We start from the raw sequence: 27,803 nt of genomic DNA, 5'->3' as shown, positions 1-27,803 counted from the left end.
AAAAAAAATTATAAAAAACGACAGACTACATCACTCACCAAAGGCACTGAAAAGCTGGTAAAGGTCACTAGTCTTCCACTCTTTGGGAAAAGTAACATGAAGAACATGATCTCGTTTTGGCTGCACTGTAAAAGAAAAAAAATTTGTTAAAATAAGAGCCACTACTATTTTTGTTAGAATTTTCTTTTAAAAAAAAAGAAAACAAAACCAATATGGTCAAGTAACATTTTCTATTTTACTTTCTTCCTTTTTTTTTTAATAAGAAAAAAGGCAAAGATCCACTAAACTACATCAGTCAGCAATAAAAAGGTGCCTGCAATTATGCATGAAATACATGTGACACCCTATTAGCTTACACTATCTGTGCAAGAAATCGTAAAAGCATTACATGCAGTGGGAAATGCCCACAAATCCAGCCAGCCCCTCACATCCTTAGCACCAAGTTCAAGGACAGAAGAAAAAAAAAATCAACAGCCTCTTTATGGTCCAGCTCTAGCAATAAAAAATTCTTAGCAATAATTCAATGTTGCCATCCTTCTGTCAATAAAAAAGCTTACTGTAAAACAATGTTCAATTCAGTTTTCACATAACAGCAGGTACAAGCTAGAATACACATGCTGATAGATTTTTTAATTCTTTTTTTAAATTAAAAACTACATGGAAAAGAAGAGCATATAAAGACAAACATCTAAAGAAGAAGTGCAAAAGACAATATATTAGGTGTACACTGACAGTTACATCAAGCTTTGCGAGTTTGAGAATCCAAGATAATCTGCCAGATGAGGTAAGAGTACAGCAGGAATTACCACTAAACATCTGCCTTCCTTTCACACACTTCCCCCTACACATCTGGTTTTGGCAATCATCAGGAGCAGTCTACTGAACAAGACAGTAGACTCATTTGAGTCTCACTCAAAGATCATTTCTACCTAAGAAATGACCACAACATACACATGATTTAATTTCCTTTCAGTAGACACTTGAGCTTTCAGAACCCATGAATTCCTCTTCTATTTTAAAAAGAAGTGGAATACTGTATGTTTAGGTTGAAATGTTTTCAATCTTAATATGAAACTATTTTCAAATATTGTATTGAGCTTTATGCTTTTATGCTTCCCTGGTCATTTTACTTCTGATGTGAGACAGAGGCTGAACCAATAATGTGGAGAATTTCACTACTTAATTTACTGCTCCAGATTTTTAAAGGTTACACAAGGGCAAACTATACACAGCTTTATGTGGTCAGATTTTAACTTCACCATATGGAAACACTCTCAGGAAGAGCTTCTCTCTTCTTTGTGTATACAGACAAAGGAACTGTCTTTCATCTTTGTGAACTGCCTCTCTGAATTCTTTTTCATACAACTTTTCTAGTTTCTAATCTCCTTAGTTTTCAGCATTAATAGGAGAGCTTTTTCCAGGTGGATTCATGGAGAAAAAGTGTCAAAAAGCACTTGTTATTGCTGTATCTCACTTTCATGTCTACTTGACCCCATTATGCACGGGCAAGCCTTGACACATTTGGTGAAGATGCAACTTTGCATTGTTTTCTAGTGAAAGCCTTGTGCATTCTTGATTTCACAAATACAGCTAAGCATTAGCAACTACTACAATTTAGTTATAACTCCTATTCACAGTAAATGGCAGTGTCCTCAGCTTGCCATGTGCTTTATATTATAAAGCATGTACCTTTCTAGGTGTAATTAGAACAACAACACAGCTACAGTGTTCCCTGAATATATAGGACAGATTTTTATGTGCTTTGGTTCTAAGCCTTTTAGCAGAGGGGAAAAGAGTTGTTCCCAAATAATATAACATCTTGCATAAACTTAACAGAACACAGCAGTTACTTAGAGGCCTTTAAAACTCAAGTTCCTAATCAAAACATGTCATTAAAATAGGAGAGAGATTTCCAAAATGCTTCCATCTTCTAGAGGAAGAAATTGCAGCATGAATTCAATAATAACCTTAAAATAGTGAAAAAAAGTCTTCACAAAAGCACCATTATGCAGATAGCAAAAGGAAAAATAGTCCTAAGTCAGCATTCCATAACTGAAATACTGAATAGTTAATGATGTAATGGGAAAGGAAGTTTTCTAAGTTTTGTTTTGACAATCTGTTTTGTTTCATGTAAGTAAAGAACGCTGGGGCTTTTTTGGCACTGTACAAGCCAAACACCAAAACCCCCTAAGCTGTGTTAACAAGCCAATGCAGACCAGTTCATTGCTGTATAGTCCATTGAACAGCCAGCAATTCAAAGGTTTAAGTAACTGTGATCCGGTACTAAAAAACTGAACTTGTTTCAGATGTTAAAACAGCTTTTTCCATTTTGTTAGAGCAAAGAAACTACTCCTATCCTATAGTATCAGTACATTCCTAAGTTCACTTTGAATGCTCTGTTAAACCTCTATACCTCCTACCTACTCAGGTGAATTCTCATGTAAGAATTTCTACATTCTGCTTTGCAGTTACTCTGAGCAGCAACTTCATTCTTTTAAAAGAAGTTTTAAATACACAGTAACTTAAAGAGAACATATTCATTACTAGTAATCCTGACATATGTTACCAAGCTCCATTAGTTTTGCAAAACTTGCACAAACCTGCTGCAACAGGACAGGACAAACAAACTGGCTTTATTTCTCTGCAAAAATGCCCCTACAGCAAACCAACCAGAGAGCTTTCTCATTCTACAGTGGCATTTAAATCTCAATATTGAAATTTCTACAGCAGCCAGCCAAGCATGCCACTTGAGATGTACTTTCCATTTTGAAGCTTAGTCTCACTGGTTCAGATTCTTCTGCAACATCTGCATCAGTCTGTTCTACAGGAGTGGCTTTCAGATAAAAAAGACAGACTTTCAGAAGCAGACTCTTTTTTGGCACCTCTTCCTGGCACAGTACCAAAGCAATCCTGTAAGTTGGCTAGCAAGTGTATGTAGCATCTTTACAGCTTAGTAGCTCTGGCATTCTCTCAATGACCCAAAGTATTTGCCCATTCTTTCATTCAATTATCAAATAGCTGGAGAAAGAAGTATACAACATAATTAGATAACCATTCCAAGAGACCTATGGAGCCAGAGCTCAGTGATCTGATAACCAAGCTGCATTTAAAAATTGAATATATGCCCTTACAGCACCTATTTTCCTCTTCAGTGGCTACTTCCATTTTTTATAGAACTGCATTCTTTTACTACTAAACTAACATCTGATAATGGCTCATCCTCGAGGCTGAGCTTTCCAGTGCGTGGAGTAGAAAATGTTTTCACATCAATATTCCTTTCAGATAGATGTTTAAGACATTTCTTTATTTGACTTCATAGTATAAACTAAAACTTTCATTTACTCAAGGACTAGACTGACTTCCTGGGCTTCACATCTTTTTAAGCCAAGACATTAGTAGTAACACTCATCCAGTTTTCTCCCTCATACTGTAACATCTTCTAACAGTAAGGACCTTTATATTAGTATAACTGTTTTCATGTAAATGTATTAGCAAGTTATTACAGTCTCAAGTTTGTAACCTGGAGGAATTTGAAATGCAAAAATGTTTCAAGTAATATTTTTCTATTTATGCAGTCATAATCTCATGTAGCAAAATAACTCTGAGATCCTGACTAAAGTCAAGTAAAGGTTAAGGAAAATGCTGCATGCAAATTGTGAAGAAAATTAGCAAAAGATTTTAAGAACTATTTGCTATTCACTAGTTTTCATCCTGTACTTACTGCCAGAGGTGAGGAGAAGGGGAAAGTGTTAAAACCCCACTTTATATGTTGCATGGTAGGTAGGAACAGGGACACAAAATAACCAAAAAGCTATTAGGGTAAAATTCAGCTACATTTAGTTACAACAGTTTACTCTGTTCAAGTCAGTCTCTTTCACAATGCAAATTCTGTCCTCAAAGAACTTACAGCTTTACTATTTCATTAAAAAAAAAAAAAAAAAAAAAAAAGAGGGAGACTTTTTGATCGTTTGTTAAGTGCTTGATAACCAAAACACAAGTTTAGGTGTTAACTGCATGATGTCCCCTGCTTCAGAAATACAGTAATTAATCTTTACACCTCTTCCACCAGGAAATTTGTCAGAATGGTAGTAGTGGATTAAGCTACTTACAGTCTGGTCCTTCCAAATTGAGATATGGTATGTCCATTACTCTCATAAGAAATAGCCTGAAGCAAAATGGAAAAGAACCATTAGCAAAGTTCTGCCTAAAAAAACTTTATTTTTTTGTTTTCTAGACAATGCTTCTGAGGAAGCAGAATTAATAACCGTGCTTTGGACAAACTCGATCTTCAAAAGGCATCAGGACACTTTAGTGGAGATAACCAGGATGAGTCTCTTGCCCTTTAAAATGTAACTGAAGAGTTTCTCAAAACATTCAAGAAAAGTTTTCAATCAAAGTTCATACTCAGCCCTGAAAACTGTTTCTTTCCAAAACAAGTAGCATAATACCCTGTCACAGGTATAGATGCCACCTTCTGTTACAAAACATTTGCTAAATATCGTGTTCACTTGACAGCTAAAATAAGTAACTTCTCTATCATAAATTCAAAAAGCTGTAATGCTTATCACATTACAGTCACAGTGTTCAGCTGAGTAACAACTGATATGAACAGCTGACAAAAGCAGTGTGGAGACTGATTTGTAATTCCCTCGAGATTCTTTGTATCATACCACACTCAGTTTTTAAGAGTTTGAATATTACATCCTTACAGTTACTTGTAAAACTGGAAAGTCTACCGTAATGCAGCTGAAAACTTGTCTTTACTATACATACTCAGGATAAAGAAAAAAAATTTAAATTTAAATAAAAATTTAGATTTAACATATTATTGTGAGAGTTTTAGAAGTTAAAATTTGCATTTGTTGCAGATATGTATCTCTAGGATGAACTGAAAGCAATTTGATTATTGATGGAAAAAATAACCATTTCAATTGGCATCTATTAACTAGTTGGCATGTGTGTGTCCTGATGTTACTGAAAACAACCCTATGATAAATCCTGTCTTAATAGAAAATTTAACTGATTGCTTCTATCATGACCTTCCCATTCAAATTAAGCAGTTACTGTGGGTCCATATTCCATCTATGGAAGTATACACCACTTACAATATCTGCTAGAATACACAGAGTTACTGCCTCAGTTTTCAGTGTCAAGCAAATCATCTACCTGCTCTCACTATAGGAATTTAGTTTCCAGATCAATGAAAGCTGAAAGCTATGGATCACAATTATTTCCTCATTTGTCTGGGCCCTTTAAGGCTAAAATAATTACATTTTTCCAACTCCAATATGAGAGGGTTTGAAAGGATGGAGTTTCTCCTGAATTTACATAAACAGACAGACTAATGCACTAGCTTTTTCAACTCCTTCCCCTTCATGTGACAGGTTATACTCTCATCAGAAGATTCACATGGTAGAATCAACAGATTAAAAAGGCAAAGAATCAAGTAAGTACATAAATACTTCTAGATTTCTCAATTCTTACTTCCATTTGTTCAAGTAATTTGCATGAAAACCCATTTCAAAAGCACAATACTGATCATAGCATTAGTCCATAAACTAATCATATATGTCTACTGTGCCTTCCTAAAAATGCCTTACCTGATAACAGTAATAATTTGTGTTATTTGGACAGCAGGGATATTTAAGTTCTTCCAAACTGCTTAGCATACTCAGTTTTAACTATCACCAGTTTCTGGCAGTGCATCAAAACAAAGAACACATGACCAATTTTTCTTCAGTCCCACCACTCCCAAAGCTTACTCCAGAAATAATTTTCAACATATTCTCGACACTGGCATGGCCATGGCTGTTAAAGCAGGTATTCTTCCAAGTCTCCTTTTACACGTCTGCAGAAAGTAAACCATTCTCTTCAAAAGAAAAGGTATTTTCTTGACAAATTCTGTCCTTTCTGTTAGTGTGAACCAGAAAGCCAAACTGAACTGAAACAATACTGGCTGAAGTGTAACAAACAAACAAAACCAACAATGCAGTTAGCCACTCATTCTGAAGCTACAGATATATATTCTAAGGCTAGTATTACATTTCACTGTTTTAACAGGTCTTTTAATACAAATACTTACTTGTTAAAAAAAGGTTCAATGAGTTTTGATCTAGCAGACACATGTTTTTTTGGAGGGCTGAGGAATGAACCTGGTGAACGAAGAAGAAATTCAGTATGTATAAGCAAATACAGACAGCACTAAAAAAAAAAGTTTAAAAAATACTATACATATAGGTACCCAAGAAATTAGCCATGGAGATAAAGCACAGTCCAGTGATGTAGGCATCATATCCTGCTTCATGTAGCTGTTCAGAAGCTGTGTCGTAACTTGGAAACCCTTCTGCGCTTTCTGAGAAGAAATAATTTGTAAAGGTTATCACAGAAGTTAAAGGCTTATGCTTAGGCTTTAGGTTAAAGGCTGTATGCTTAGCCATGCACTTTTTTTGTCAGAGTCCAACATCACTCAGGTAAGTTTGTAAGATTTTAAGAATCACTGAAGATTCAGAAAGGTATTAAATGAGGAATATGGAAATAAGTGATTAAAGGATGTCTTCACTGACACCTTTATTGACAATCATGCTTGGTCTTGATGAGAAGACCCTGAGAAGTACCCCGTGAATCACCTCTGAAAGTGGAAACCTTTATAGGCACTTCTCTGAAGTGTCAAAGTTCCCAAGTCCCAGTAACAAAGAATATGTGCATATAGCACTTTTTTCTTTATAATTTAATATTTTCCCCATCCCAACATCAAAGTTATTTCACTTCTGCAGCTAGCTTTTCTACCTCTAGAAGGTGGCTCATCTTCCTCTGAAATTATACTGAGGATAGGACCAGAAGAACAAAATTAACTGTTTAATGAGCCAGAATGACCTCTACACGAAGGTACAGACTGAAAATGTAACTCTGTAATTCCATTTAATTCACTGCATTTAACCTAGCAGAACAAGTTAAAACAATGATGAAAAATACCCACACAGTGATACAGAAATACTTGCATTATTTATACAATGGAAACACGTAACTATATATACTTGCTGCATTTTGAAAAAAGAGAATGGAATCAAAAGTTTTTGTAAAGATTATAGTGGGAAAATATCAGGCCTTTTTTTCAGATAAGGCCTTGAAATACTTATTTTAAAGTGAAGTTGTCCGAGATTCAGACAACATTAAGATATACCAGGTAAAGCTGAAAACATTCACTGTGCTTTTAAAATGAAATCAAGTGGAAGGATTCCTACTCTCTTCCACTAATATTGCTAAATACGACTGCACTCTACGTACATTGCCTGCATTTAAAGTAGCTTTCATAAAGAAAACTAAGTATAAAAAGCAGGATTTATGTTTCAGACCAATAACAAAAATAATCAAAACACCTTCCCTGTGAAAAAGGAAAACATTTCAGAAATTTTTATATATCCTTACCAACTTTAGGTGGGCTGAATGGAGCCTCTTTTAAACGCTTTTCCAGTTCTGCAAGGGATGTATTATTAATGATCTCCTGCAAGAAAAGACACCATAAACTGCCAATGACAAGCAGACTTTCTCTGAAAACTGAAAACAAATAGGATTAAATGAGTATTTACTGCTGCCACCTTGTGTTCTCCAAATATTAATTTGTAGCCTCATTTCAAACTAACACACCTGAGAAGTCTGCCAAGACAAGTTTTTAAAAGTTACCTTGCCTCACCTACAAGATGACTCACAAGCATTTACCAATACTTTTCAGAATTCTTGATGATGAATTACACCAAAGTAATTTTTCTTATTAAAGCTAGTACTATGCATGGTACATGTGGCAGGGAAAAAGGCAGCACAAACAGCATGACAAAATATCCTGAATATTGATCATAATGGTTAAAGGTGAGTACTGCAGTGTGCTTTGGATGGAAATTCTTGAATACTTTTAGAAGTTAAATACTGTTGATTTAATGTAATATAAAGACAATGAAGGAAGACTGACAATTAGAAAGCTGTTCCTACACTTCAGCTGAACTGCAATATTGAATCGATAGTTGCTCATATAAAATATCACAAAACCATAAACATATTAATAATTTCTTCAAACTTCTTCGAAGTACTTAATTGAATATACTTTGCCAACCAGTACAATGGAAAAAACATGCTGAATCAGTAGCAAGAGAAAACAAAACAATATCTCAAGCTCTTTTAAGTTTGTCTGAATTTTTTAAGGACCAAATTTCCTTTGGGTCTAAATGAAGATAGCTGTTTACAGCTACCAAAAACAACAACCTAAACAATAACAGCTTAAAACTGTTAAAAGATGTTAAAACTGTTTTAACATCTACTGTTAACATTACAAGTATTAACATAACTGTACCAAACATAAAATTTATGCAGGATTAGTTTTCAGAAAACTTCCATTCTTACTACAGTAGCAAGACAAACCTGAAAATATGTACCAGGTACATGTTAAGATTTTCCTTTATGCAGTGCTCTAAAGTTGAAAAGATATGCAGAAAGATAAACAAACATGCTGATGAAGCAGCAATTAATTCAGTCATTCCAAAGGCACACAGGAAGGCAAGAGAGTATGGCCAGCAGGCCACAACAGAACCTAATGATGATGTTCAATCATCTTTTTCTAGACAAATATGTCAGCATTCACACTATTCTAAAGCTTTGAGTATTCAGGCAGCTCTCAAGTACTATGTGCTCATGAGTAGCATTTTTTTTTCTTCCTTATGAGAAGATATGCAGTCTTGTTTAAATTTAAAAGACTTAAACCTACTCATCATATCTTTATTAGCAAAAACTGTACGTATTTTGGAATACAAAGCTGCTAAGACACCTTAGAAATGCAACAAACACAAAAGTCACTAGTAAAAAACTAAAAATTTGTATTCTAAAAATCTTCTAAGTTTAGATAAGGGGTTAAGAAAAATCATTCTTTCACTAAGAAGGACCACCACAGAAAACACCAATAGACATTCTTTTCTTTAGAAAAATCATTACATTCAATACATACTTAATGCAAACTTGCCACTTCAAATCAATCTATAATATTCTATTAATTTACCTTAAAAGGTTGTGTACTTGCCATCAGTTTAGTATCCAATAGCCTAGAAACAAAGTTAAAAGCTAAATAAGTCGAAATGGGAGAACATCCATTTTGCCAAATGCTCAAAATGTTTTGGTGTATTAGCTAGGAAACAGCACTGTCACACTAAAAAATTACTCTCTGATCTTAGAGCAGCCAAAACATTTCTTAGCTTTGCTCAGCATGAAAAAGAACAGCAACTAAGCAATACCAAGAGATGCAAACAAAAAGTAGCAAATAAATTTTGTTCCACATGTAGTACTGATTCAAACACAAAACATCGTGTCAAAAACAAGAGGGTAGCAAAGATGCATCTTCTGCCAAGAAGCAGAACAATAGCCCTGGTCTTCTGAAAATGAAATGCTACAGAATATGTAGATGAATTGTTTTTAAACTTGTTCCTAATTTTACTTCTAGTAAAAGGTTGCAAGATTAGGGTAAACAGTACCAGCTTACTAAAACAGTAAAGATTTTGAACCAAGAACTTACCGAGGAAATACACATGATGTTACTTCCTTGAACTCACTTAGGTCCTAATTTAACATTAAAACAAAGATAAGGTCCAAATAAGTTAATTGTTTATCAGTCTCGGGATAGCAGATAGCAGTGGTTACATTTATCCAATCAGCTTCTGAAATTAAGGTACACTGACTGAATTCTCTCAAGAGACGTGTCAGTGGTACTTCATTACCATAAATACCATTTGCAATTACATAAGAACTACAGACTAATTATTTCTGATTTGTCTGCTATTCATATGAGATGTTCTCTCACCTCCAATACCCTACCCTAGACTACCTCTAGTTCAGCTGTGTTAACAGCTTTATTTAAATGTTCCCAGCATTTCGTATGCCAATGGAATACAGGCTGGTCACCTGGGATCACTCCAGGTGGTCAGTTGACTGCATACTGATAACTGCTTATGTTCTAACATGATCCAAATAGGTCCAAAACTTCTTTCTCCCATTTCATAATCAAGCCTTTCTCATAATATCCACAAGCCTTGGAGGACTGCAGGTAATAAAACCATCATGTGGGCCACACTTCCCATGAGATCTTTGGCTTCTACAGTGCCCTCAGTTATAAAACATTGCTTAGTTTACCTTAATTGCTAAGACTATTGCAGTCATGAACTGTTACTGGCCTACTTCTTAGCACTCTATTAATTGGACTACATGTTATGAAAATACATACTTTTTAAAATATATTTTTTGTAACAAAAACACAGGAGGGGAAATGCCACATAATGCTGAAACTCTAAAACAGTATTTCAAACAGTTAAATTTACTGCCATTACAAGCAGTTTCTGAAGGGCTAACAGATATGGGCAAAAGCAAAATGCTATTTCAACATTTAATTTGAACATTAAAAAATGGAAAGGAGAAGAATTTGATCCAACTAAGCTTTTCTACATGAAGATTTAAGAAAATAATGCAGTAACCCAGAAGTAACAGCTTTCTTTTTCAAATACTTCTCTGTTGTTCTTAATATATTGTCACATTCATCATTTACCAGAAAGTCTGGAAATAAGACTAAAGACAAATACATGCAGGCATTTATTTAATCATCTGAATGCTCACATTACTTACATCAGGCAGGGGACAACAGAACTGGTGTATGGTATGCATAACATCCAGCAGCATATTGTGGCCAATAACAAGCTTGCTCTGTGGAAAAGAATATTAAATGTTTGTTATATTTCTGATCCTAGTCATGGCAAAGGACACATGTGAAAAGCATCCACCCCAGGTGCTAATTGAGGGCAGCTGAGTACAAATACAAGTCAAACCTCCCCATTTGCTCTCTACCTGCCCCACAGACTTCTCCATTCTCTCAGAATAGCAACTCCTAAAAGGAGTGCTCTCAAACCACTTTTCAACAGCCTCCAGCAGAAGCTTGAAATGCAGCAGAGCAGGAGATGCAGTAGAACAGATACTTGCAACCCAGCTTCCAAATGAAATCCATTTAAAATTGAAGTGATTTCTCAGTCCACTACCTTTTAATTTACAAGTTGTACAACAATTCACAATATATTCTTTACTGTTGTATTATAAAATTGTTATATAGTTATGTATTATACATTAGTTATGAGTGGCATGAGCTGGCTTTTCCCAGTGCAGAACCTGCCAGGTCAGATGTACAAAGTTCTTTCTTGAAAATGCACAAGAATTTTCTTAAAAGCTAACTTAGCTTTGACATGACAACCTTTTCTGCCTCCCTTCACCTTCCATTTGCTAAAGAAAATAATATGCATACTTTATTTTTCTCTCTGAACAGCAGGCTTTTAACAGCTAAATGAAAATAACTGGACAGACATAAAACTGTATTTTAATATGCAAGTAGAAGAAATAAGTATCTCTTCTGATTAAGCCTTTAAATGCCAGAAAAGAAAAAACCCAACAAAACGACAACAACCCTTTGACACAGAAATAAAAGCCCACAAATCTTATTTACTTAGGCAAATCTTGCTAAGAGCCCCAAGAAATTGCTATCACTGACTTTCACGCTCACACAGTTCTTTATGTCATTCAGAGCTTACTTTATCTACCATACTTAATAATAATAAAGCATGAAGCAACATTGACATAAAAAGAGAAGCCACTTTAACTCGTATTTCATCTTATCAAATGCTTTCTTTGAATTAATTAATTTTTTCTTACAACCAAGGTACATTAAAAATCATGTTAACTTACAGAATTAGCAATGGCATGAATGACTCTGGAAAACCCTACTGCATCATTCAGTTCTTCCTGTAAGCAAGAATTCTGACATTAGTGAAACATAAATACAAAATGGCAAAACTGTACCTGCAAGATGGCAGACACACCAATTTGGCTCAAAGTCTCTCAGACATAGCCAAGAACAGACCACTGAGGAAACACCAATTTATGGAAGATACACCAGGTCAAAGCAGGATGTTGCTGACAGAATTCCAGTTTTACATCTGTCTCTAGTTCACTACAAAGTCAGCCAAACCACATTCTATTGTGGTGACCCTGGCCCTAAGCATAAGTAGAGTGTCTTGCAGCAATTTCTGCTTTATTGCAAAGTCTAATTCTAGACTAAAATTTAGAGGTTCAATTTCAGAAACAGTCATAGCCAAACAAAAGGGAAATACTATCAAAACCTATCACACAGTGTTGCATAGCTGATTGAAGTCATAGGTTTTCCCCTTCCCTCTTTCACATCAACTGATGAAATGGAATTTATTTACCTCTTCTTTTGCTTGCTTCTGCTGTTCTCTTCTTTTTCTCTCTTCTTCATTTACCTTACTAATAACAATGTATCTCTCCTTCTAAAATAAAAAATTTATAGTTTGAGGAATTTCTCTGAGAATTCATATTTAAGACCACTTCATGTTTCTGTAAATTTACATTGTAAAGAAAATTAAGTCATACCTCAGCAGCAGTTACTTGGCAACAAGACTTTCTATTGTAAGCACCACTTATCACCGACTCCCAAAAGCCTACTTTAGAAACCTGTATTAGATTCATTCACCAAACCTAACTTTTACTAAATCCACTTTTTACTTCTGAAGAAAGTTTATCAGCATTTCCTTGTAAGCAGTGGTTTTCAAGTATTTTTTGAAGCAGAGATTCATGCTGGGAAGTGAGGATATAGCATGTGACAGCACTATCTTTCCTCTTATATTTACTGTTCACGAGTACTGAGTATCAGATCCATTACATGTTAAATTACCCTTTACTATCTTTTTAAAAAAACAATATCAAGCCACATAAATATGTGCTTACACATCATATGTTGGTCAGACTTAATGTTGAGACACTAGTCCACTGTATTCCGTTTCACATTTTGCTTAACAAAGCTCAGCTAGCTCTAAAACCTAGGAGAGTCAGTAAAATGAAGAAATAAATTTCCTTTACATAGAACAAATGTCAGAGGTAGTAAGATGTCTAGTTACCTTATCTGACTCCAGAGTTTCAACATGGATACCTTTTGGATACCTACATCAAAACCAATGAGAAGTAAATTTAAGTTGCTTTATTTGGCATTTAGCATACTGAAAGCACAACAGTAATTTGGTAGTTTCATTACTACTATGAATTTTCAGTGCAAGAGCAACTAAATGTTCCATTTTTATTTAAAATAGTAGAAAATTTGATGGAATAGGATAGCTAAGTTGTCCTTCTTACGTTACCTAATAGGAACTAGCACTAAACTGTATTTTCTTATGCCATTCCCCATCCTATTGCTGTGGAACCTCTATCCTCTTATTTTAGTAACATTAAGTAAGCATAATCTACATATTTCATCACAATATCCTATCTCTGCTTTCAAGAAATCCAAAATCAAAACACTAGTGAAACAGCTCTCCTTTCCTTGCAGCCACTAGATGGACTCTTTGATGTCTGCATGCCTTTAATACATCACTTATTGCAGGATTTAAAAACAACTCTGCACTTCCTGCTAGCAGTAGCTGTTCACTAAAAACCTGCCAAATTGCATTTGTTACATAATTCTAGGCTATGCTGTTCTATTCAGATTATAGATAAGAATGAGAAAACAAATGCTATGCTTTAAAATATAAAATTGAACCATCACAAACCAGTTTAATGCAATTTATCTTCAAAACATTGAGGTTAAGTAGATCAGATCTTACCCAGACTTCTTATCAGAAATACTAAAAATACACAGTAAGGCAGTAAGAAGTAACTTACTTCCAGCTCAAGGTCTGATAAATTAGTTTCCTTTGAAATCTAAAATCAAAAGAAAATTGCATTACTAATATTCCTTTTACAAAAGTGTTTCAAATTAATAATGGTCACTTGAAGCCTGTTGCATGTTCATTTATAGAATATTTTTTTAAATGTAAATCACTGCGATCAAAACCTACTGGCTTGGAAGGGTTTTGCTGAATTCTGGTATTTGGTAGCCAAGCTGTGATGGCATTTACACCAATCTGTACAGTAATATCCACATATATTTGTGTGAGCAAATATTCTATAGTCATGATTACTTAATACAGATCCCACTAACCCAAGTAACAGTATTTTTATTTCTTATCATTCCCGTAATTCTAATAAATAATTTTTAACAGATATTCAGTTTTGGAAACTGACCCTGTACATGGCTCCAGTTCCAAAGTTTCATTTTCTTCATTCTTTAGTAAGTCTTCTATCTGTTCCCTGGAAGAAACAGATTAATTTTCTTCTCTATCTACTGTTTTCTTTTTACAATGTTTACATCTCTCCCCCCCAAAAAAGAGAACTATTTCACAACATGTGAACTAATAAAAACAGCTTCAGCACATGAATGTATTGTTTATGTCTTAGTTTCAACACTAGGGGATATTAAAGAATTTTACTTACACTACTTTCTCAATGAATTTTTTCTGATCTTCAGGAATTGTAACAGGACACTTTGTGGCATTAGGAGAAACATATGACAGAGATCCTGCACCATTGGCCTGAGAACGTTTTTCATCATATTGTTCCCTTAACTGTCTTTCTTCTTCCTGATTTAAATATGGAATTCCTTTAAACAAAAACAAAAACAAACAAAAAAACCAACCCACATTTAAAATCTCATCAAAATTACACCCCTGATGGCTCAAAACATATCATTTCCTTTCACACATTTGTGCTAGACCCCATTCTTTATCTGTGTCCATACAGGTTTCCTTCTAGCACACACCAGATTAACTGCTACCAGGACTTTAAAAGCTGTGTATGCCTTGTCTGCCCCCTAACTGCAGATCTGGAGATCACAATGATAGAAATATTTAAAACTTATCTCCCTTGCTATCTGCATCATTTTAATAGCAAAAACAAATAAAGAGGCACTTGTAACTCTGTTCTCCAACTAGTAACTATTCTGTTAAATCTATAAAATGATTTTTTGGAAAGACAATAACAGTACAATTGTAAATCAAGTAAGAATTATCCTAAGAACTCTTATGTGTTAAAAGAGCATCAAGAATTGCTACCATTTACTTTTTGCAGAAAATATGTCACCATATATTTTGCAGACATTAAAGAATGAAAAAAATAAACCAAAATAACTCACCGTTGCAAAAAACTTTATTAAAATCAAATCCTTGGTTTGCTAAAAAATCTATACTTGAACTCTGCAACAAAAGAAAATAGCTTTACAATTGGCAAGAGTAGCTGTGGCATAAATTAATTTATTTTTACACTTATTAAAAATTATATGAAGTAAAGATCATTATATGGTAAAGGGCAACCAAGTTCATGACCCTAAAGAAGCCACAGAGAGTTTAGTGGGTGGTACTTCTGTCAGTTACTTTCAACTTACATAAAGTACAAGAGCAATAAATACACTAAAGGTATTAAGATGAAAGAACTAATGTAAACAGGAAACCCAAGAAAGATGTGGCTCAGGAGAACAAATGCCAGAAACACACTGGCAATAGTCTTGGAAGCAGTGAAAGTGACATAAGCAGATGGGAATAAAAGATCAAAGAGGAAAAGCAAGGGAGCAAGAAGTCAGACAAGAAAGGATAGGGGAAAAAAAGAAAATAATCTTGCCAAATTTGCTACATCATCACCAATTCCAAAAACCACACAATGTAATGTCTATCAAGATTTAAAAACTGAAGTATTTAAGTATTCCCTTAAAGATCATTTTTAGTGACTGCTCTTAACTGATGCTTGCTTCTATAAGAAAACAAATCCCAGAACCTAATGTTTTTCTGCCTTTTAAGCTGTTAAAAAAACCAATCACTTTTCCCTCTACACTGCAGTAGTTTTCCTGGAAATATTTTTTAGACATTTGCTGCAGTATACCTTAACCAAACAAAATCAAACTTTTTTTCCTACTCACCTGACAGACAAATTTGACATCTGGTGAACTTCTGTTAAAGGGTTTTGGAAAAATATAGAAATTAAATGACTTCATTAAATATCTGTGAAAAAGATAAGTTACATGTCAATACAGTTTACCAATATTTCATAAATTATTTAGTTAAAAAAAGCACACAGCAATAGAATAACCTACTTTTCTTCTGTGTGATCATACTTAAAAGTGCAAAGGCCAAACTGAAAGAGCAAGAAGTCCATGGAATGCTGGAAAATAAAAGAAAACCATGCATGAGAATAAAAATCATACATAGTTAAAGATAACCAGAGCACACACACAATAAATATGATTTCTCTCCACTTTGAAATGAAGCAAAATGAAATCTTCTTAAACCAGATTTTCTCTGTTGGTAATTCTGAAGTAAGTACAGCAGATTGTTTCAACCACTTTTCCATCCCCATTTAATCATCACAACGTTGCCCAAAGATGATTTGTAGTATGCACTTCCATTCCATAAACACACAGGAACTGAGGAAAATCCCATCACTCTCCACCTGCTGCTCACACACAAGAGATGCTGCATCTAAAGCAGTTGTCAGTCTGCTTCTCAACATTTATTTACATTCCCCATAGTATGGGAGGAGACTGTGAGGGACACTGGCTGTATACAGTTTTCAAATACACAGAGTAATACATTTAATATTCTTCTAATCCATGTGGCTAACAGTGATTAACATGATGGATGTAGAAGCATCCATCTCACTCACCACTTCATCATCACGTCCTTAAGTATTTCACAATTGTTGGATCAATATTGGAAAGGTTTTTAACACCACTGGAAGCGTATGAGAAAATAACAAAGCATTGAGATTTCATTGACAGATGCGTTCCTTGTGAGGACCAGAGACCCATTTTACACACAAAGAACACACAGAATCATTCAATTCTCTTATCTTTGAGTATAAAGATGAAAAATATCAAAAAAGTTTATTTATTTGCTGTGAAAAATTCAAGTTTTAAGAAGCTGACAACAAAGAACTTGGGTTTGGCTTCTGATATAGCAAACTTCTAATAATGAGCAGCAGAGACTGACTGTGCCTGAAGAGCCTGAATCATCAGCTACCCTGAAGCTCTCAAAAGCTCATATTCAGACAGATAAACAGAATATGGCACCCTCTAGCTTACTGGACACTTTTCAGATACTACTACTTCACCTACACTCTTACTTTAGTGTTTGGGGAGGAGGGGGTTGCTTATTTTGAGTATTTTTTCTTAGCTAAAGCCTCCATCCCAGTTTTCGCTGTTTATTGTCCTAGCTCATCTGTAGGAGCACTAACCAGTAATTTCCTCATCCTGCAATATCTCTTAACAGAGTATTAGTAAACTATCTTTATTGACTCCTTGGGTACTTCAGGAAATAGCATGTATTGAGATGCTTTGGATTCATCTTTTCCAATTTCTCTTAAAAAAAAAAAAAAAAAGCCCCAAACCGAAACACTACATCTACAACACAAAGCACAGTTGTGACTTCTTCACCCTCACACAGTCTTCTGTGGCCATTTGGCTATTTTTCAAAACTCTTTCAGCACCCTCCACCACCAGCATGTGCGTGCTGCAGAGAGCCAGAGGTGTTTGTAGCAGCTGACTTTTACATTTTGTTACAGACAATACATGCTGGGAGGGAGAGGTAGTTTGGAAAACACCCCAGTCTTGATGCAGTTTCTCTGTCACTGAATTTCTCTTACCAATCCCCTGCTGAACTGATAAATTTTAATGCTTTCAACATTCTTTAACAAGTTCTACACATCTACTAACTCACCTGAGGAATTGTGTTTGCTACCTGTTCAGATAATATACAACACTTTCCAGTTCTTTTGTTAGCAGACGTGACACTAGCACTCCCTCTCTGCTCAATGTAACTCAATTTTACAGACCTCTGTCATATTTTCCTACATTGTTTCCACTCTGAACTAATGTGTTCTAACCTTTTTCCAGCATTTTCATTTTAGTCAAGGTAAAACTTTACCTTTTTAAGTTTCTGATACCTTTCTTCTGGAGTGTCAAAGCCATTGGTCAATGCGCTAACAGAAGGCCCATCGCTGATCCCTGAAGGAGTAAAACATATTTTACTTTGGGTAAGCTTCTAAAAAATAGCAACAATAAAGAAATACAGTAATGGGTAACTTAAGGAAAGGTCTTCACCTAAAGTACACAGTAAGGTTATTTCATTTGAAAAATAAAATATTTTCAACTATGTAAATGTAGGCATGGCCAGCCAGCTTAATTTCAGCAATAAAGCTCTGCTGCTCTTGTTCCTATTCTACATGATAACAACGTGACAAGATCCACCACCAACACAATGTTGATGGGTCTCTACAATGCAGGATCAAAGTCAAACTGGGAAGAGTTCCAAGAAGTCCCAAAAAAATGGGAAGAATGCTGTCCACAGATTTACTGAATGAGTTAGTCATCTTAAGTAATACGTAGCAACAACCACATTTCCATAACAAACCTAACAAAACTTAATCTCGGTCACATTTATGTTTCATGGCTTACTAAATTCTCTAGCCCAAGGCTAAAGCACTTATTATGGAATCTCCTCAATGTACAAACCCTCTGGGTTTTACAAACATAAAAGTTCTTACTGCCTTTTCTTTCTTCCTTATTTATCCCAATCTCCTTATAAAGTGTATAAAATCTTTTTTCTTTTCCTGAGCTGCAAGTGAAAATCAATTAATATGTTAAAAGATTATTGTGGGGAGGGAGGAGAAGCAGCATGACATGCACTTTTATTTGACCCAAGCCTTGCTATTGCACATATAATACATAGTTTAACGATTTTGTGGAAGCCTTAGCTTATGCTTTTTCAAGACAACACCGAGACAGGTCACAGGAGCAAACTCCTGAGGCCCCACAGATGTTGTCAACAGTTCACAGTGACTAAACACGAATGACTGTACCTGAAAACTCCCCATCAATGGCCAGGAAGTCCGATTCTTCAATAGCTTCATATACTTTGGTTAGGTTATCCTTAAAATCTGCGAGTAAAGGGGTGAAACACACCTGAGACTACCCACGACCTCTCACTGCAGCCCGCCCGGGGGCCGCCCGCCACACCCTTCCCCTCACGGCCCCCCCATCCCGGGCGCGGGGAGAAGCAGGGACCCCCTTCGCCCCTGAAGGAGAGGCTGAGGCCGGGCCCCGCCGCCGGCCTGGAGGACAGAAGCCAGGGCCTCCGGGGCGTCCCCTGGGCCACCATCTCGGGGCCTCCCGCCGCGGCCGCGGGGCTGCGGTTCACTCACTGCTCCTGATCACCTCCATCCTGCGGCCCCTCCGCCGCCGCGCTGCCGGAAGCCGCCCTGCGCGCCACGCCTCACGTGAGTGCCCACGTGACCGCAGGGGATGGAGGGCGGGGCGGCCGCCATTTTCCGCCGGGGCGGCGCTTGGTGGCGGCGGGAGCGGATTTCGCGAAGCTTGGGGATCTCTCGGTGTGCGGGTTTCAACCTGTGCGTGGCACCAGGCACGCCCCGTCCCGCCTTGCCTGGGTGTGGCGACTGAAGAGTCTCTTGCAGGGAGGAAGGTCGTCCACCTGCGTGTGAGCGGCAGCAGGCCTGGTGTAGTGAGACCGTTAGGGCTGAAAGTGCCCCTCAGCTGCCGGCCGTGTGGGGTAACGGCGGGAAGGAGAGCCCGGCTAGGTGCTCCGGAGCGGAAAAGCTGTGAGTCCCACACCAGCTGCTTTTCTCTGGAGTGTGTTGAAATGTTACAGATGTTGGAAAATACAGTGTTTGCCTTTCAGGCCGGAGAGGCGGAACTAGCAGCGGCAAAAAATAAGGGATGGGAATTTGCTGAGGATTTGTCAGGAGGGTAGCGGAGAAGTACTGGTGGTGATGATGATGGAAAGTCCGGAGCAACTGGTATGTGTCGAGTGTTATGGGAGAAGTGGTTGTCTTCCTGTTAAACTACTAAAAACAACGTTTTCACATATTATTGCAAAATAATCACAAATAAAGCCCAGTGTCGAGCAAGATGTCCCTACACCTGTTGCACAAGAGCAGAAAGCTGAAGTCGTGGGCAAAGGACAGAATGGGGAGGTGAGGGCATGTGCTGCGGGTTTAGAGTTCACACAGCACAGGAAGCAGCTTTTCCAGGATACCGGCAGATTAAAAACTAACAGAAGATTCTGCATAAATTGGGAGATAATTTCTGCATAGAACAAAAGCTTCAGGACTATGCAGAACTAAGTGGAGAGATTTTAAAGATTCTTCGGTTTTGCCTTTTCAGTATAAGCAATTTATTCTACAGAGCATGCCCAGCAGATCATCTGTATGATCAACTAGTGCTCAGTAATAGGTTAGTAAAAATATTTGAGATTTTTCTATTTTGCAGTAAGTAGGATGAAGACTAAAATTTTCATTTTACTTTATTTTTTTTTTAATACTTCTGTAGTTTAATCTTTGCTTCATTCACCTGCAAAATAAACTGCAAGTAGAAATAAAAAATGCTCTAATAGAGTGCAGTTGCTTAATAGGACTTGAAGTATGTGTAATAAATTAGACATTTTCTACTTCATAATGTAGGTAGTATTACAAATTTAAGAGGATGATTTGAAAGATTAGAATCTTGTGTGAGTTTTTAATTGGGTTTTTTTTAGAGTAATTTTTCAGGAGAAAAAATGTAAAGAACTTTATCAGGACTAAAGCTGCACAATTATAGTTAGCTTTGACTGGTGGTAGTAGCTCCAGAAATATTTATGTGGTGCTATAATATACACTGACCATTAATACAGTTTTTCTTTAGACATGTTACTGTTTGCTTTAGTTTTTGTGATGCCATCATCACAGGAAATGCGACCTCCATACAGGATGCAAAGTAATTGTTACTTATCTGACTGACTTGACTTGTATCAAACTGGAAGAACAAAATCTTTAAGAAAAATGTCACTGTATGAAAATGTACACCAGTTTTCTTCGGACTCCAGTCAAAAAGAAATACAGTAAAGGAATAGAGAGGTGACTGTGTGTATATGTGCTCCCACTGGTGGTGTGAACCAACCTGCTGCAGTATGCATTAGCACTGCGGTCAAAATAGCATCATCCAAGTCAAACTGACTTGTGAGATGAGCACTCACAATTCTCTGGTGTTAAGGCAGTGTCTGAGGGAGCAGGACCCGGCTGCAGTGCAGCAGGAGCAGCAGGACTGCAGCTGTGTTCCGGTCCGGCGATTTTAAAAGCGGAGCCCTGTTCTTTCAGAGCTTTTAAAATAGCAAAGAGTAAATACCAGTAGAGTTAAGACAGGGTGCACTTCTTCACTGAGATGGCAAGCAGATGACATTGTGGAGCATATGACATTGTGGATCTGACCACTGCCTAGAAATGTCTAGCATTGACTTTTTTAGTACTGTTTTATACCATGTGCCTGCAAAGAAATAGTCATGGAGTAAATCACTTTGTTACATTATTCTGGTGTTTTACTTCTGTACTCTCTGATGGTATTTTCTGATTACATTTCTTTAGATATGTGTCCTTTACTAAAGCTTTGATTAACATTTTTGCCAAAAGTCATCTGAATCATAGTGAGGATTTTTGTTCCACTTTTATGTGTTATGTAACACAGGAGAAGAAAGTACAGGGAGATTAATCCCAGTTGTGTACCTCTACAATCTGGTTTTGATTATAGCTTGTAATGAGTATGCTTCTGAAAAAGTGTGTCATGTTTCATTTCAGGGAGAGCTAAATTAGTTTAAAAGTTTAAAAATATCAGATCAACCAAAGAATTACAATGCTGAATTATACTGCTTGCAACTCTAAACCTCTACAGTTTGTTTTTTCTTAACAAGTTTTGTCTCGTTGCTTTGCAGAAATAATGCCTTACCTGGTTTGAGGAGCTAATAGAGCTTTCTGTTTGCATAAAGCATAACAGAAAATGGAAGATGAGACTTCACAAGGTGAAATGGAGAGGGCAAAAGGTGAAACACATGCTGCCCCTGAGACTGGTCGGCAGATATCGGTTAGCGAGTTCCTGTGCCACTGCTGTTACGACATTCTGGTCAATCCCACCACTCTGAACTGTGGACATAGTTTCTGTAGACATTGCCTGGCCTTGTGGTGGGTATCATCCAAGAAGAATGAATGCCCTGAATGCAGAGAAAAATGGGAAGGGTTCCCCAAAGTCAACATCCTTCTCAGGTGAGACTGTTATGCCATTTGAATTACCCACAAGGCCTTGTGTTAATAATATTTTATCTGAGGTTAAGAGTTTAACAAATAGATGGTTATGATTGATGATAGACCTTTGTTGTCTTTTGCTTAGCATTTTTTAATAATCAAGGTTTGCCAATAGCCCAACAATTTTAATTTTGTAAATGAAATGATGGTTGTTTGGTTTTTTTAATGTGATATTTAACCCCCTCCATCCTTAGAAGCTAAGGAAAATGTTCTTTGGAAGTAACTGATTTTAAGTTTAACTTAATAAAGTTCATGAGTTATTTATACTTAGTAAAGTATAAATAACTAATTTTTTTTTGCTTTCAAAGATGACAATCTTTAGTAGAGGCTGGAAAACAAAAATTGAAAAACTAGTCCTTTTTCTGAACGTTATGCCTCAATGGTTACAGTAAAATGACAAATATTTTTCCCATTAGGGATGTTATTGAAAAGCTATTTGCTGATGCCCTTGAACAAAGAAAAGAAGATATTCAGCAAAACAGTGATGTAGCCCGCAGCTTAGCAACCTTCCAAAAATATGGGAATGACCAGATCCCTACAGTTCCGAACACGGGAAGAATTAATCCTCGAGGAGGAGGGTTTTTCTCAGGCGTTCTGACAGCTTTAACTTGTGTAGCTGTAAGTTTCATCTGGTTGGTTTTCCATATTTACTTCATTAAGCATGCAATCAAATATATCTAATGTGCACAAAAAAAAAAACCATCAGCACAGAAAAGACTTCAGCTGAGCAGACTGTGTTGTCTGTCAGGAAGTACAGTTTCAATACACAGGACACAAAAGTTAGACAAATTGGGTAAAACTTCAAGATGGTTCTTATAACCTGAATATTCTAGGATCTGTAGAATTGAAGATTCTGCATGTCAGGCCCCTTAATGTGTGTTTATTTGCATCATTAATATATTTGCTTTGCAGATAAAGGGTTTTCTTCCCCTTTTTTTTGTCTGTTTTTTCTTTTTAATCTCCCTGTAGGTAGTTCTACTTGGATATCACTGGAGCAGCAGAGAATTTGAAGAAGATCTTCTTGTTCATAAACCGGTTGCTAAATGGACTGCTGAGGAAGTGATACTTTGGCTAGAGCAGCTGGGTCCATGGGCTTCACATTATAAAGAAAGATTTTTACTGGAGAAAGTGAATGGAAGGTGAGAGACCTGGTTGTCAAGAACAGCTGGTATGTTGTGGAATATATTGTGGGAATATTCTGTTGATGTATTCAACTAAAATTCAAGGAAAATTCTGTCACTTGTAGTTGAAAGTTTTAATAGTAGATACTAAGCAAGCTAACTGAAAGTTTTCTAAGAAGTTTTTTAAATGCTGGAAATGCAGACTAAAATGATAGTGAAATTAAATTTTACTAATGTATTATCTACCCCTCCTGCTTTTCTTTCTTATGAATATATGCAAATGCTATGTGCAGTACTGCACTCAACCCAAGAGCTCTAGGTTTGATTTCAGGTGACCAGGCTAGATCTGTGATGTGCTGAAGAACTGTATTCAATAATAGCCAACAAGCTGATAAATATGCATGCTGAAATCAGGCAAGAGAAAACATGAAGGAAATTTAAAACCCAGATACAGTTGATTCAGAACGCTTGATATGGAATTTAATCCAAAAGGTGATACCTTATATCAGTAGCTTATTGTTTCAGTATGCAATTCCTGATTTGTTATTCACATCTTTTTGGTGAAGAGACACTGTTTACCTTCTGAATTCTTCTGCTGTTATAGGCTTCTCCTAACACTGACAGAGGAGGATTTCATGAAAGATCCATACAGCATAGAGAACAGTAACCACAGAAAAGCTATTATGGCAGAACTGGAATGTGTGAAAACTTTAGGTGTTAAACCACCACAAAACCTTTGGGAATATAAGGTAAATTATATATTAAGTCTATCATGTATATTAAGTATTTTAAAAATAATATATTTAAAAGTTCTTTTTAAGGTAGGAGGAATGTTAAGGTAGTAGTATTACCCTTGTAAAAACTGCTCAGTTTAGTGAACTGTTGTATTTGTAAAATGATTGTCAGAAAAATCCAAGAACTGGCATGTCCCTTTCATGCTATTTTTTTATCATCTGAAATGTGATTTGATATCTTTCAGGCAGTAAATCCAGGAAAATCACTCTTTCTTCTTTATGCACTGAAGAATTCTCCAAGGCTCAGCATGTTATACTTATATTTGTTTGATTACACAGAAGCTTTCCTGCCTTTTATCCACACAATTTGCCCTATGCAAGAAGACAACTATGAAGATATTGTCACAAAACTATTAGTAAGTGTTCAAAACATTAAATATTCTCTTTGGTTTTTTTACAAGAATTTTAAGACTAGCAGGAAAAGAAACTTGATGTAGTTAACTATTCAGCATTTGATCTCTTTACAATACACCTTAAGAAAAAAGAGTCCTATGAAGTAAGTAGTGGAACTGCTTTGTTTTGAACTTCCCATGACTATAGAAAGTTTGTTCACTCAAAATGCTTGTATTATGACCAATGGTATTACAAGGTCTGGCTGTTTGCCATGTTTTATTCCAATCTAATGGAAATTACCAGGTTGTAGTATTATCTACCAGAATGTATAGTAGAGATAAATTTTCTGATTTCAGTATATGCAAAAAACAATGTTTCAACAAAAGACTAGTAGAAATAAACCAGTGTTGTGTCTGTTTAATAGGAATTGATTAACAGCCTTTCTATCTGAATTTACAGGACCTTAAAGATCCTTCTTGGAAACAGTGGAGAGAATTCATTGTAAAGTATTTATTTTTGCCATACCAGTTGATAGCTGAATTTGCTTGGGATTGGCTGGATGTGCACTACTGGACCTCAAGATTTATAATTGTAAATGCCATGTTACTCTCTGTTCTGGAGTTATTCTCCTTTTGGAGACTCTGGTCAAGAAGAGAATTAAAGTAAGTCTTTGCTTGTTGAAGAGGGTAGGATGGATGTAGAGTTACAAATAGAAAGTCTTATGCTTTTATAGTTGTTCACTAAAGTGAGTGTCTAACCACAACTTAGAGGCTAATAAGAACCTGTGATCTGAATTTGCATGTATACTAGTACTCATTCTTTATTATCTTTATTTCTGTGAATACTTGAAAGTGTTTCTGGTAGCTGGTTTTACAGATCAGATGTACCAAATGCAGTAATGGTAATAAGTGTGTTCTTAACCACTGGGCAACTATTGACCCTTACCTTGTTTTTTAATGATAATTGCTATTTGCTGAGAACTAAATATATAGGAACTTTGTAAGGATATGCTTACAGTACAGTTAGTAAAGGATGAGTCCTCAGGATACCTAAGTTCAGTTATGCTGATACTATTTCTGAGAGGTGATTGAAATTGCAGTTTTCAGTTAATGATTTAGTTGTAATTCAGTAGCCTTCTTAATATTACTTCATAATTGCTGTGCTCTTTTATTTATGATTTTGGTGTGTGCTGGGTTTTCATATTCTCTGCAGAACCTGGAGACAGGGATATAGCCTGAGCTAGACCCAGAAACTGACCACCTTCCCTTGCTGTGCTGTGTGATTTAATGCTTCCTCATAAAACATCTCGTCATACTGGGTTTTAAGGAAGTGTTTCTGGACTGCAAAATGATGTTTTATGTGTACTCAAGGGCTAAATAATTTGAGGCTGCAGTACATCTTAGCTTTTCTTAGAACAGTAAACACAAAACAGTTTCTCTAAGCCTCTCCCTTTCTTTTTCACAGGACCATTCCTCACAGAATGTGGAGATATTTCTGGAAGGTGTCAACCCAGGGTCTCTTTGTTGCTATTTTTTGGCCTTTCATTCCTCAGTTTGTCTGCAATTGTTTGTTTTACTGGGCCTTGTACTTTAACCCAATTATAAACATTGATTTAGTGGTTAAAGAGGCAAGGCGTCTGGAGACACAAGTGCAGTGACTGTCATTGGAGCTTTTGAGCAGTTGAGCTTCCATAAATGGACATTTGAAATAAAGTTTGCTTCTTGTCCTTATATATGTGGCAGTGGAAATCGTGGATTATATTAATTTAAACATACAAAAAAGCCTTAAGGTAAGTTATTCTAAAACCAGCTAATTTGAAATCTGAGAATGGGATTTATTACCTGAAAGGAATTTTCTAATGAAAAATAAAAAACCAAAAAATAATCCCAAACATTCCTTATATAACCATGTAAAATTTATAGAATCCTATCACCTTACTTTTGATCAAATCAAATTAAAGTTGTCTGGTTTTGAGGGTTCTGGTGAATTTCAAACCTGCCTTAAAATCAATGTCTTCTGAAGAGCTACACTGCTTTTTTATTTTTTATTTTTTTAACTTAGCATTTCATGTCAGCAATTATGTTTACCAAAGGACAGCTCTTCCTGGATAGGCTTGATATTGAAAACACTTCAGTGTTTTCAGTCTGCTTTACATTTAAAGGTGTGGCTACCAAATACACATTTGCAGTAGAGTTTCTTCTAAAATTCCTGCTGTTGAAGGCAAAGTCTGCTTGAATTTTCTTGTTTTTTGGAAAATGTGATTGGCATTCAGATCACTTTATCAGTAGCTTCTTTAATGCTCTCCTCTTCAAGTTTGTTGCTATTTCTTAAATTTAGGGTTATCTCTTCAAAGTAACTGTTTTGGACAAGTGACCTGATTACGTCTTACTGCAATATTAAGTGTATATCTTTATCTGTGAGCAAATATTGACTGCAGAGTTATTTTTCTGTAAACAGGATTGCCATTTGTTGATGTGTTTTTTGACTGAAGCAAAAGTTAGATTTTCAAAGAGCTTTGACCCCTTGCATTCTATATTGGTTTGTTTGTTTTGGTTTTTTTTTCCATTTGTTTCATTAATATGAACTTTAACTTTGCCTATTACTATTTTTAAAGATTAAAGATCTCTCTTGAAATCTTCATCCTTCTAAAGAAGTGTTATTTATTTTGTTTTATCTTGTAGTACTTGTCCTTAGCTTTGACTTGTGTACACTGGTTCTGTAGCCTACATTTTTAAGTATGTTGAGGTGGATGAAAGTAGACATAAGAAACTCCTAGTTCTTAAACTATTAAAATTAGCAGTTACAAAAAGCAAGTGTATTATTCAGCAATTTGACATTGAAAAGGTTTTAAAAAATTATGAAGTGAGCCTAACTAAAGCCACCTTTACATGTTATGAACTTAGCAGATTCGTGCTGCCTAAGGTCAAACACATATGGGAAAGAAAGGTCCTGGTGACTACCACTGTTTTTACCCATCTGTCTTGGTGATGGAGGAAGGGGCTTGAGCCATATCAAATTAATAACTTCTTAAACTGTATTTAAAAAGCAAATACTAGGAAAAAAATAATCAGGTGTTTTTAAAAACAGGTAGGACTACTTCAGCTGAATGAGATGCAAAATTTAAGTTAGGCTTCATCATAAGTGTTTAATATAGATGAGAAGGTTCAAAGTTAATAAATATTAATACAAATCAAACTTCCACTAACATTTATGTCTTATAGCCAGTGAAGGTGAGATAAAAATAAATACAAATTTGCAGTGAATGATATTACAAATCTGAAAAATCTCAATCTGTATATAAACAAAATATAAGTCAGTTACTCATTAAGCTAATAAATTCCTATGTAGTCACTAAAAGCTTACATAGAACTAACGAGGTTACTTTTGGTCCATGCACTGTAGAAGATAAACAGGAGGATAAATGTTTACTTTAGCTATTTTGGGGTAGAGAGGCTGAGGTGGCAGGACAGAGGATTAAGAAAGGGGAAAA

General features: G+C 35.9%; 2 protein-coding genes across 7 annotated transcripts in view; one reads left to right on the top strand and one right to left on the bottom strand.

Annotated features, from left to right (window-relative positions):
• The window catches only part of PARN (poly(A)-specific ribonuclease), a 37,021-nt gene extending 17,764 nt beyond the window's left edge, over nt 1–19,257 (bottom strand). The window contains exons 1-20 of one of the 3 annotated variants that reach the window (XM_030459734.1): nt 19,144–19,257; nt 18,802–18,879; nt 17,868–17,947; nt 16,040–16,107; nt 15,866–15,947; nt 15,089–15,149; nt 14,392–14,557; nt 14,143–14,208; nt 13,741–13,779; nt 12,984–13,026; nt 12,276–12,356; nt 11,755–11,811; nt 10,651–10,728; nt 9,551–9,594; nt 9,041–9,083; nt 7,426–7,501; nt 6,242–6,352; nt 6,083–6,152; nt 4,110–4,165; nt 39–125 (exon numbers count right to left, since the gene is read on the bottom strand). In XM_030459734.1, the coding sequence (XP_030315594.1) occupies nt 39–125; nt 4,110–4,165; nt 6,083–6,152; nt 6,242–6,352; nt 7,426–7,501; nt 9,041–9,083; nt 9,551–9,594; nt 10,651–10,728; nt 11,755–11,811; nt 12,276–12,356; nt 12,984–13,026; nt 13,741–13,779; nt 14,143–14,208; nt 14,392–14,557; nt 15,089–15,149; nt 15,866–15,947; nt 16,040–16,107; nt 17,868–17,947; nt 18,802–18,879; nt 19,144–19,162 (1,405 nt within the window). In that variant the 5' untranslated portion in view covers nt 19,163–19,257. Of the gene's footprint in view, nt 1–38; nt 126–4,109; nt 4,166–6,082; nt 6,153–6,241; nt 6,353–7,425; nt 7,502–9,040; nt 9,084–9,550; nt 9,595–10,650; nt 10,729–11,754; nt 11,812–12,275; nt 12,357–12,983; nt 13,027–13,740; nt 13,780–14,142; nt 14,209–14,391; nt 14,558–15,088; nt 15,150–15,865; nt 15,948–16,039; nt 16,108–17,867; nt 17,951–18,801; nt 18,880–19,143 lie in introns of those variants that run through there. The other 2 variants (XM_030459736.1, XM_030459735.1) reach the window with 2 other exon arrangements.
• Nucleotides 19,258–19,277: 20 nt separating this feature from the next.
• Nucleotides 19,278–26,959, top strand: BFAR (bifunctional apoptosis regulator). 4 transcript variants are annotated; one of them, XM_030459738.1, is made up of 9 exons: nt 19,286–19,557; nt 19,638–19,755; nt 21,753–22,026; nt 22,482–22,683; nt 23,035–23,204; nt 23,791–23,935; nt 24,166–24,336; nt 24,773–24,975; nt 25,778–26,950. In XM_030459738.1, the coding sequence occupies exons 3-9, from the start codon at nt 21,764–21,766 to the stop codon at nt 25,968–25,970; spliced, it is 1,347 nt and encodes a 448-aa protein (XP_030315598.1). In that variant the 5' UTR covers nt 19,286–19,557; nt 19,638–19,755; nt 21,753–21,763; the 3' UTR covers nt 25,971–26,950. The 4 variants fall into 4 exon arrangements, with proteins under 4 accessions (XP_008488560.1, XP_030315598.1, XP_030315599.1 ...); XM_030459737.1 differs by having other exon boundaries at nt 19,288–19,557; nt 21,699–22,026; XM_008490338.2 differs by lacking the exon at nt 19,638–19,755 and having other exon boundaries at nt 19,278–19,557; nt 21,699–22,026; nt 25,778–26,959.
• Nucleotides 26,960–27,803: the final 844 nt, after the last annotated feature.

This window comes from Calypte anna, chromosome 14, assembly GCF_003957555.1.
Source record: "Calypte anna isolate BGI_N300 chromosome 14, bCalAnn1_v1.p, whole genome shotgun sequence".
NCBI classification, from domain to species: Eukaryota; Metazoa; Chordata; class Aves; order Apodiformes; family Trochilidae; genus Calypte; species Calypte anna.
The sequence above is the reverse complement of the archived record's forward strand: the minus strand, read 5'-3'. Positions and strand labels throughout refer to the sequence as shown.

What these genes read in the sequence shown, in the direction of transcription:
- BFAR (XM_008490338.2), top strand. Translation starts at nt 21,764, where the DNA reads ATGGAAGATGAGACTTCACAAGGTGAAATGGAGAGGGCAAAAGGTGAA. An exon ending in CAGCTTTAACTTGTGTAGCT is followed by an intron (nt 22,684 to 23,034) that starts GTAAGTTTCATC and finishes ATCTCCCTGTAG; the next exon opens with GTAGTTCTACTTGGATATCA. An exon ending in TGGTCAAGAAGAGAATTAAA is followed by an intron (nt 24,976 to 25,777) that starts GTAAGTCTTTGC and finishes TCTTTTTCACAG; the next exon opens with GACCATTCCTCACAGAATGT.